Below are 11103 nucleotides of genomic sequence, written 5' to 3'. Positions count from 1 at the left end.
AATATTGAATTTTTACACTTCAAAATTAGACAAGTCAAATGGTTTAACAGTTTCCTTGAGGGTTTGCAGTTAATCATGCAGGAAAATGTTTGACCAATTAACGACCATTTTCAATTCCGTTCAGTAATGTGATGTAATTGCTGAAAAGTAGATCAGTTTAACTAAATGGAAGTCACTGTTTAATGCAAAAGTAAGGAATAAAACAAGCAAACTATTTATTAAAAACATTCTAGTTTTATAGAGTCCACTGAAGAACAATTATATATTTTAACACACAACTGAAAAAAAAAATCACATAGTTCAAAGTAGCTTCAGGTAACTTGGTGTTCGGCAATGTAACTTAAGAACTGGAGTAAACCTGCATTATACAAACATGCAAAATATTTTCTATTTCCAATTTAAGAAAAAAAAGTAAAGTTTAAGGTTATCAATAGAATAATTCCACTTGTGACACCCATGACAAAAAGGGTCCTAACCCACAAAAACATAAGTGCACTGTTTAATACAAGGCATTAAACCCAAGTCTTTCCAATCTTCTAATCCACCTCCTCCACAGTTGGTCCTGTGTATGTGGCATTTCCAGCCTCGGTTCTGCAAGATCCCCCTGCTGCTGTTGATGCTCCTCCTTGGTACAGGTTGGTAATGATGGGATTACAGAGTTTTTCCAGCTCTTTCAGCTGGTACTCAAACTCCTCCTTCTCTGCCATCTGATTGTTCTCCAGCCACAATATTGCCTGGTTGCACTGGTCAATGATCTTCTTCTTATCTTCCTCACTGATCTTACTTCTCACATTCTCATCCTCCACTGCACTCTTCATGTTGAAGGCATAGGACTCCAGCAAATTCTTGGCTGCGATCCTTTGGCGCTGGACTTCATCCTCAGTTTTGTACTTTTCTGCATCCTGCACCATCCTCTCAATTTCCTCCTTACTCAGCCTGCCCTTGTCATTGTTGATGGTGATCTTGTTTGTTTTACCAGTGCTCTTGTCAACAGCAGAAACATTTAGGATGCCATTGGCATCAATATCAAAGGTGACCTCAATCTGTGGCACACCACGGGGGGCAGGAGCAATGCCACTCAAGTCAAATTTGCCCAGAAGATTGTTATCCTTGGTCATGGCTCTCTCCCCTTCATACACCTGAATAAGGACACCGGGCTGGTTATCAGAGTAGGTGCTGAAGATCTGAGTCTGCTTGGTGGGAATGGTGGTGTTACGCTTGATGAGTGTGGTCATGACTCCTCCTGCTGTCTCAAGACCCAGAGACAGAGCAGCGACATCCAGGAGAAGTAGATCCTGAACATTCTGCGACTTGTCCCCCATCAGGATAGCCGCTTGAACAGCTGCTCCATAGGCCACGGCCTCATCAGGATTGATGCTCTTGTTCAGCTCCTTGCCATTGAAGAAATCCTGCAGCAATTTCTGGATCTTGGGGATGCGGGTGGAGCCGCCAACCAAGACAACATCATGGATGTGCGATTTGTCCAACTTGGCATCTCTCAGAGCTTTCTCCACTGGTTCCAGAGTGCCTCTGAACAGGTCAGAATTCAGCTCCTCAAACCGAGCCCTGGTGATGGACGTGTAGAAGTCTATGCCTTCAAACAGAGAGTCAATCTCAATACTGGCTTGAGTGCTGGAAGACAGGGTTCTCTTTGCTCTCTCACAGGCTGTCCTCAGCCTCCTGACTGCCCTCTTGTTCTGACTGATGTCCTTCTTGTATTTACGCTTGAACTCCTCAATGAAGTGATTGACCATGCGATTATCAAAGTCCTCTCCACCCAAGTGGGTGTCACCAGCTGTCGATTTCACTTCAAAGATACCGTCGTCAATGGAGAGAACAGACACGTCGAAGGTGCCACCTCCCAAGTCAAAGATGAGAACATTGTGCTCTCCTCTGCCCTTATTGTCTAGGCCGTAGGCAATGGCAGCTGCCGTCGGCTCATTGATGACACGGAGGACATTGAGACCAGCGATCACACCAGCATCTTTGGTTGCCTGGCGCTGGGAGTCATTGAAGTAAGCGGGCACAGTGATAACAGCATTGGTGACAGTGTGTCCCAGGTAAGCCTCAACCGTCTCCTTCATCTTGGTCAGCACCATTGAGGAGATTTCCTCGGGGTAAAAGGTTTTATCCTCACCCTTGTACTCGACCTTCACCTTGGGCTTCCCGGCATCATTCACCACCTGGAAGGGCCAGTGCTTCATGTCAGATTGGACCACTGGGTCGTCAAATTTCCTCCCGATGATCCTCTTGGCATCAAAGACGGTGTTGGGTGGGTTCAGAGCCACCTGGTTTTTGGCCGCGTCTCCAATGAGCCTCTCGATGTCGTTGAAGGCCACATAGCTGGGGGTGGTGCGGTTGCCCTGGTCATTGGCGATGATCTCCACCTTGCCATGCTGGAAGACCCCCACGCAGGAGTACGTGGTGCCCAGATCAATACCAATGGCTGTTCCTTTAGCTGCAGGCATTTTCTGTCTTGGTAAAAGTCACTTAAATTCACTCTGCTGTTGTTGTCAAGTTTTCCACTTGCAACAATCCAGCTCCCAACTGGTAACCTCTCCAAATCGATTGTCACTCTGTCACTCGCAGCTCCGCCCTTTGTATAACCTCAGCGCCAAACAGGGGGGCACCCAGCGGGTGATTGACGGCGGCCTGGACCAATCAGGAAGCGGACCGGTCAGCTCACCGCTGAACGTTGGAGAAGGTTCTGAAGCGGCGGCCAATCGCAGCGCGGCAAGTCCGCGAGACGTGGAGAGACCGAGAGGTTTCTGGAAGCAGCGAGTCCGTGGGCGAAGCTTCTGGAAAGAGGTGGAAATTACCCCAGGAATCCGGGGAAAAGGGAGGGAATAGGGAAAGGAGGGGGGAAACAGAACCGGATTGTGATCAGCTGGGGTTGGAAATAAAGTGAGAATATATTGTCGGAATTATGTTCTTCCTCTGAGTGTCAACAGCAGATTCTGTATGTTGGCACCAAGGAGAATATTAAAGATCACTTTAATCTTTCACTTATTATTCTTTAGCTTTGTCAGTTCCGCGAACTCGAAGCGCATCGGGATTTTTTTTCAGTCTACGCTCCCGCATCCTAACTCGCACCCAGCCCTGCTCACCCATTTCCCCCCTCTGTTCACCCATTTCCCCCTCTGCTCACCCATTTCCCCCTCTGCTCACCCATTTCCCCCCTCTGCTCACCCATTTCCCCCCTCTGCTCACCCATTTCCCCCTCTGCTCACCCATTTCCCCCCTCTGTTCACCCATTTCCCCCCTCTGTTTACCCATTTCCCCCTCTGCTCACCCATTTCCCCCTCTGCTCACCCATTTCCCCCTCTGCTCACCCATTTCCCCCTCTGCTCACCCATTTCCCCCTCTGTTCACCCATTTCCCCCTCTGTTCACCCATTTCCCCCTCTGCTCACCCATTTCCCCCTCTGTTCACCCATTTCCCCCTCTGCTCACCCATTTCCCCCTCTGCTCACCCATTTCCCCCTCTGTTCACCCATTTCCCCCACTGCTCACCCATTTCCCCCTCTGCTCACCCATTTCCCTCTCTGCTCACCCATTTCCCCCTCTGCTCACCCATTTCCCCCTCTGCTCACCCATTTCCCCCTCTGCTCACCCATTTCCCCCTCTGTTCACCCATTTCCCCCTCTGTTCACCCATTTCCCCCTCTGCTCACCCATTTCCCCCCTCTGCTCACCCATTTCCCCCCTCTGCTCACCCATTTCCCCCCTCTGCTCACCCATTTCCCCCACTGCTCACCCATTTCCCCCCTCTGTTCACCCATTTCCCCCCTCTGTTCACCCATTTCCCCCCTCTGTTCACCCATTTCCCCCTCTGCTCACCCATTTCCCCCTCTGCACACCCATTTCCCCCTCTGCTCACCCATTTCCCCCTCTGTTCACCCATTTCCCCCTCTGCTCACCCATTTCCCCCCTCTGTTCACCCATTTTCCCCCTCTGCTCACCCATTTCCCCCTCTGTTCACCCATTTCCCCCTCTGCTCACCCATTTCCCCCTCTGCTCACCCATTTCCCCCTCTGTTCACCCATTTCCCCCTCTGTTCACCCATTTCCCCCTCTGCTCACCCATTTCCCCCTCTGCTCACCCATTTCCCCCTCTGCTCACCCATTTCCCCCCTCTGTTCACCCATTTTCCTCCTCTGCTCACCCATTTCCCCCTCTGCTCACCCATTTCCCCCTCTGTTCACCCATTTCCCCCCTCTGTTCACCCATTTTCCCCCTCTGTTCACCCATTTTCCCCCTCTGTTCACCCATTTCCCCCTCTGCTCACCCATTTCCCCCTCTGTTCACCCATTTTCCCCCTCTGCTCACCCATTTCCCCCTCTGCTCACCCATTTCCCCCTCTGCTCACCCATTTCCCCCTCTGTTTACCCATTTCCCCCTCTGCTCACCCATTTCCCCTTCTGCTCACCCATTTCCCCCACTGCTCACCCATTTCCCCCACTGCTCACCGATTTCCCCCCGTCCCTCCATTTCCCCCACTGCTCACCCATTTCCCCCCTCTGCTCACCCATTTCCCCCTCTGCTCACCCATTTCCCCCTCTGCTCACCCATTTCCCCCTCTGCTCACCCATTTCCCCCTCTGCTCACCCATTTCCCCCTCTGTTCACCCATTTCCCCCTCTGCTCACCCATTTCCCCCTCTGCTCACCCATTTCCCCCTCTGCTCACCCATTTCCCCCCTCTGTTCACCCATTTTCCTCCTCTGCTCACCCATTTCCCCCTCTGCTCACCCATTTCCCCCTCTGCTCACCCATTTTCCCCCTCTGTTCACCCATTTCCCCCTCTGCTCACCCATTTCCCCCTCTGTTCACCCATTTTCCCCCTCTGCTCACCCATTTCCCCCTCTGCTCACCCATTTCCCCCTCTGTTCACCCATTTCCCCCTCTGCTCACCCATTTCCCCTTCTGCTCACCCATTTCCCCCACTGCTCACCCATTTCCCCCACTGCTCACCGATTTCCCCCCGTCCCTCCATTTCCCCCACTGCTCACCCATTTCCCCCCTCTGTTCACCCATTTCCCCCTCTGCTTACCCATTTCCCCCACTGCTCACCCATTTCCGCCTCTGTTCACCCATTTTCCTCCTCTGCTCACCCATTTCCCCCTCTGCTCGCCCCTTTTATCACTCTGCTCACCCATTTCCCCCTCTGCTCACCCATTTCCCCCTCTGCTCACCCATTTCCCCCTCTCTCCCCCCATTTCCCCCACTGCTCACCCATTTCCCCCCTCTGTGCACCCATTTCCCCCTCTGCTAACCCATTTCCCCCACGGCTCACCCATTTCCCCGTCTGCTCACCCATTTTCCCCCTCTGCTCACCCCTTTTCTCCCTCTGCTCACCCATTTCCCCCTCTGTTCACCCATTTTCCCCCTCTGTTCACCCATTTTCCCCCTCTGTTCACCCATTTCCCCCACTGCTCACCCATTTCCCCCTCTGCTCACCCATTTCTCCCTCTGCTCACCCGTTTCCCCCTCTGCTCACCCGTTTCCCCCTCTGCTCACCCGTTTCCCCCTCTGCTCACCCGTTTCCCCCTCTGCTCACCCGTTTCCCCCTCTGCTCACCCGTTTCTCCCTCTGCTCACCCATTTCCCCCTCTGCTCACCCATTTTCCCCCTCTGCTCACCCATTTCCCCCCCACTGCTCACCCATTTCCCCCTCTACTCACCCATTTTCCCCCTCTGTTCATCCATTTCCCCCACTGCTCACCCATTTCCCCCTCTGCTCACCTATTCCCCCACAGCTCACCCATTTCCCCCTATGTTCACCCATTTCCCCCTCTGTTCACCCATTTCCCCCTCTGCTCACCTATTCCCCCCACTGCTCACCCATTTCCCCCTCTGCTCACCCATTTCCCCCCTCTACTCACCCATTTCCACCCTCAGTTCACCCATTTCCCCCTCTGTTCACCCATTTCCCCCCTCTGCTCACCCATTTTCCCCCTCTGCTCACCCATTTCCCCCTCTGTTCACCCATTTCCCCCACTGCTCACCTATTTCTCCCTGTTCACCCATTTCCCCCTCTGTTCACCCATTTCCCCTACTGCTCACCCATTTCCCCCACAGCTCACCCATTTCCCCCTCTGTTCACCCATTTTCCCCCTCTGCTCACCCATTTCCCCCTCTGCTCACCCATTTCCCCCTCTGCTCACCCATTTTCTCCCTCTGCTCACCCAATTCCCCCTCTGCTCACCCATTTCCCCCACTGCTCACCCATTCCCCCCTCTGCTCACCCATTCCCCCCTCTGCTCACCCATTCCCCCCTCTGCTCACCCATTTCCCCCTCTGCTCACCCATTTCCCCCTCTGCTCACCCATTGCCCGCTCTGCTCACCCATTTTCCCCTCTGCTTGCCCATTCTCCCTCTACTCGCCCATTTTCCCCCTCTGCTCGCCCATTTTTCCCCTCTGCTCGCCCATTGCCCTCTCTGCTCACCCATTGCTCCCTCTGCTCACCCATTGCCCCCTCCGCTTACCCATTACCCCTTCTGCTCACTCACCTGCTTTGGCTCCTACTCTGGCAAAACCTCGATTTTAAAATTCCCATTCTTGTGTTCTCCCCTACTGTTGCCACCCTATTGCTGCCCCTGGCAAGATTAGCTAGTTTAGCACAGCCTGAGGATCTTTCCAATCTGTGTGGTTCAAATCCTGATCAAATCATAGAATCATAGAAAGTTTAAGGCACAGAAAGAGGTCACTTGGTCCATCGTGGCTGTGCCGGCCGAAAAACAATCCGCCGATTCTAACCCCACCTTGCAGCATTTGGTCCATAGCCCTGCAGATTACGGCACTTGAGGTGCACATCCGGCCTCCATTTGAATGAGTTGAAGGTCCCTGCCTGAACTTTCAGGCAGTGAGTTCCAGACCCCCGCCACCCTCTGATGGCTTAAATTCTCAACCATTAGGGAGGCACATTTTCCTCTTATTTATCTCTATGTCATTCATATATATGTCTGTCTCAATACATCACATACTCACGATGCAAATGAGGATTCACATGATTGTTACAGCACAGAAGGAGGCCATTCAGCCCATCATGTCTGCTCCTATTCAGCAATTCACCTAGTGCCATTCCCCCGCCTTCTCCGCGTTACCTTGCACATTCTTCCTTTTCAGATAACAGTCTAATTCCTTTTTGAATACCTCAATTGAACCTGCCTGCACCACACTCTCAGGCAGTGCATTCCAGACCTTAACAACTCGCTGCGTGATGGAGTTTTTCCTCAGGGTGCTTTCACTTCTTTTGCCATTTACTTTGGTCATGTTCGGACACCAAAGACTTCAAAGACAGCAAAAACTTGCCTTCCTTCCGGGCTCCCTGACATCTTCTTTGCGATAGCTGGGTTGCAGTCCCAGCAGTGGCCACCGCTCCTGGTGGCATTGCTGGGACAGAGATCTACCGCCCCTCTGATTGGCCGGCAGCCCCATTAGGCGGGGCTTCCTGCCTCAATGAGGTGGAAGTCCCATTTCAGACCCATTAGAGGCTTGGGGACTGCAAAATGCGAAGCGGATCCCCAGGCCAGGCGGAGGCAGGTTGGCCACCGACTTTTCAGTCAGTGGATGGCTTCCATCTGCCAAGGGTAAAATTCCGGCCATAATTAAAGTTGAAACCACCTGAGACCAGTGAATCCATGGTGACAGATGAATCACAGTAAACAAAACAAGAAGCTGCACTTGATGAGGAGGATGATAATGAAAAATCAAAACTTACAGACTACTTGAACCATTCTCGTGAATCTTTTCTGCGCTCTCTCTGATGCCTTCATATCTTTCCTACAGTATGACGCCCAGGACGGGACACTTATGGTGCTTTTGCCATTCACCTTAAATCAGTATCCTCGGGTTCTAGACCCATCTGCCAATGGAATGATTTTCTCTCTACCTACTCTGTCTAGACCCCTCAAGATTTTGAACACCTCTATGAAATCTCCTCTCAACCATCTCTGCTCTAAGGAGAACAACCTCAGCTTCTCCCCAATCTATCCAGATAATTGAATTCCCTCAACCCTGGATACATTCTTGTAAATTCCTGTAAATCCTGTTGAGGCTGAACCAGTGTTCTATACAAGTATAACATAATTTTACTGCCTTTGTACTCTATGCCCCTATTAATGAAGCCTAGGATGCTGTATGCTTTATTCACCATGCTCTCAACCTGTCCTGCCACCTTCAATTACTTATGCACATATACACCCAGGTCCCTCTGCTCCTGCACCCCCTTTAGAATCGCACCCTTTATATTGTATTGCCTCTCCGCATTCTTCCTACCAAAATAAACCTCTTCACACTTCTCCATTAAATTTCATCTGCCACTTATCCGCCCATTCCACCAACCTGTCTATGTCCTTTTGAAGTTCTACACTATCCGCCAATTCCACTATCCTCCTCACTGTTCACAATCCTTCCAAGTTTCGTATCATCTGCAAATTTTGAAATTGTGCCCTGTAAACCAAGGTTTAGGTCATTAATATCAATCAGGAAGAGCAAGGGTCCTAACAACAACCCCTGGGGAACTCCAATACAAACCTTCCTCCAGTCCAAAAAACATCCATTAATCATTACACTCTGATTCCTGTCACTTAGCCAATTTTGTATCCATGTTGCTATTGTCCCTTTTATTCCATAAGGTATAACTTTGCTCAGAAGTCTGTTGTGTGGCACTTTACCAAATGCCTTCTGGAGGTTCATGTACACCACATCAACAGTATTACCCGCATCAACTTTCTCTGTTACCGCATCAACAAACTCAAGCAAGTGAGTTAAACACGATTTGCCCTGAACAAATCTGTGCTGGCTTTCCTTAAATAACCCACATTTACCCAAGTGACTGTTAATTTTGTCCTGAATTATCATTTCTAGAAGTTTCCCCACTACCTAGGTTAAACTGTCTTGTGACACAAAGATAGTTAGGAGAGTATGCTGTGAAGAGGACATAAGGAGTCTGCAAAGGAATATAGATAGGTTAAGTGAGTGGGCAAAGATTTGGCAGATGGATATAATGTGGGAAAGTGTAAACTTGTCCATTTTGGCCAGAAAAATAGAAAAGCAACATATTATTTAAATGAGAGATTGCAGAACTCTGAGATGCAGAGGGCTCTGGGCATCCTACTACACGGAACACAAGAAGTTAGTATGCAGGTACAGCAAATGATTAAGAAGGCGAATGTAATGTTGTCGTTTATTGCAAGGGGAATGAAATATAAAAGTAGAGATGTTTTACTACAGTTGTATAGGGCGCTGCTGAGTATTGTGTTTTGGTCTCCTTAACAAAGGATATAATTGCATTGGAATCTGTTCAGAGGAGGTTCACTTAACTGATTCCTGGGATGAAGGGGTTATCTTATGAGAATAAAAGCAAAATACTGCGGATGCTGGAAATCTGAAATAAAAACAAGAAATGCTGGAGTCACTCAGCAGGTCTGGCAGCATCTGTGGAAAAACTCTGCTTCTCTTTCCACAGATGCTGCCAGACCTGCTGAGTGATTCCAGCATTTCTTGTTATCTTATGAGGAAATGAGTCTGTATTCATTAGAGTTTAAAAGGATGGGTGGATGTTGAAAGGATGTTTCATTGGCAGGATCATTGAATGATTTTAAGGCAGAGGTAGATAGATTCTTGACAAACAAGGGAGTCAAAGAGTATCGGAGATAGGCAGGAAAGTGGAGTTATGTCCACAAACAGCTCAGCCCTGATCTTATAGAATGGAACTGCAGGCTCGAGGGGCTGAATAGCCTACTCCTGCTCCTAGTTTGTATGTTTGGCCTTTAGTTTGCTGGGCTTATCTTTACACCCTCTTTTGAACAAGGATGTAACATTTACAATTCACCAGTGCTCTGGCACCACCCAAGTCTAAGGAGGACGGAAAAATTATGGCCAGTGCCTCCACGATTTTCACTCTCATTTCCCTTAGCATTTTTGGATTTATCTCATCCGGTCCTAGTCCTTTATCAACATATAACTACAGACCACCTATCCAATACCTCATCAATTTTTAAGCCCTTCAAGTGTCTGAATTACCTCCTCTTTCACCATGACGTGCACAGCATATTCTTCTTTGGTGAATACAGATGCAAAGTATTCATTTAATACCTGGGCCATCCATCCTGGCTCCATGCGCAAATCTCCTTTTTGGTCCCTCCTCCTTTTACTATTCATATGCCTCTGGAAGACTTTTGGATTGCCTTTTATGATAGCTACCAATCTCTTCTCATGCTCTCTCTTTCCTTCTCTTATTTGCTTTTTCACTTTCCCTCAACTCAAGCAGGTCAGTTAAACACTATTTAAGCCTTTAGCAAATCTGTGCCCCCCTAATTTTAGTCTTTCCCACAAGAGGAAACATCCACCCATCCTTTTAAACTCCAAAAATACAGACTCAACCTGTACAACATTTCCTCATAAGATAAAAAAAAACATCGCAGGAATCGGTCGAGTGAATATAATAAAGCAATATTTTTTAAAAATCCTAGGTAATAGCTGAAGGTGGAGAATAATTCGCCCAAAGCCCTTTTTCTTTGGATCACATTTACTTTTATCAGGAAGCAGGTAAAAAGCTGCAAATAAGTCCCTGACTGACAGTCGCGCGGATCAACCAGCCTGAAGAACCGGCCTGTCAATCAGCAGACGGAGCGCTTTGATAGGCTAGCCCGGCGCACGTGCCGATTCCTCCGACTGCGGCTCTTCCTCCTCGCCCCCCTCTTCTTCCCCCCATTCGCCGCCGCCCGGCACTTCTTCTTCTCCGCGCCGACGCAAATTGGCTGAACTACCACGTGACTCGAAATGAGGGACCAGTCGATGCCGTCGCTGGTGAGCTTGGAGAACCTGCGCGCTGTGCGGCCGGGCTTGCGGGGGGCGGTGCCTGAGCGGAAGCCCTGACCGGTTGAACCAATGAACGTCCTGCCGTGCCTGCTCGGCCAGAACCTGTGAATGGCTGTCGCGGCCTTGATCAGCGCACGGAGCGTTTTGTGTGGTCGAATCTGCACCATGATTGGGCCTCTATGGCCGGGTCGGCGTGATGATTGGTCGCTGTGACCTGGACCGGCGTCCTGATTGGCTGCACGCGGGACCCGGCCGCCTGTGACGTCAAGCGATGCTGTGAT

The 11103-nt window shown here is 49.9% G+C and overlaps 1 protein-coding gene across 1 annotated transcript; it reads right to left on the bottom strand.

Moving 5' to 3' along the window:
* Positions 1–214: 214 nt before the first annotated feature.
* Positions 215–2570, bottom strand: LOC137346137 (heat shock 70 kDa protein 1B). The gene has a single exon (XM_068009457.1). The coding sequence runs from the start codon at positions 2466–2468 to the stop codon at positions 537–539; it is 1932 nt and encodes a 643-aa protein (XP_067865558.1). The 5' UTR covers positions 2469–2570; the 3' UTR covers positions 215–536.
* Between the last annotated feature and the right edge of the window lie 8533 nt (positions 2571–11103).

The sequence above is a fragment of the Heterodontus francisci genome, chromosome 29, assembly GCF_036365525.1.
Source record: "Heterodontus francisci isolate sHetFra1 chromosome 29, sHetFra1.hap1, whole genome shotgun sequence".
Taxonomy (NCBI): domain Eukaryota; kingdom Metazoa; phylum Chordata; class Chondrichthyes; order Heterodontiformes; family Heterodontidae; genus Heterodontus; species Heterodontus francisci.
The sequence above is the reverse complement of the archived record's forward strand: the minus strand, read 5'-3'. Positions and strand labels throughout refer to the sequence as shown.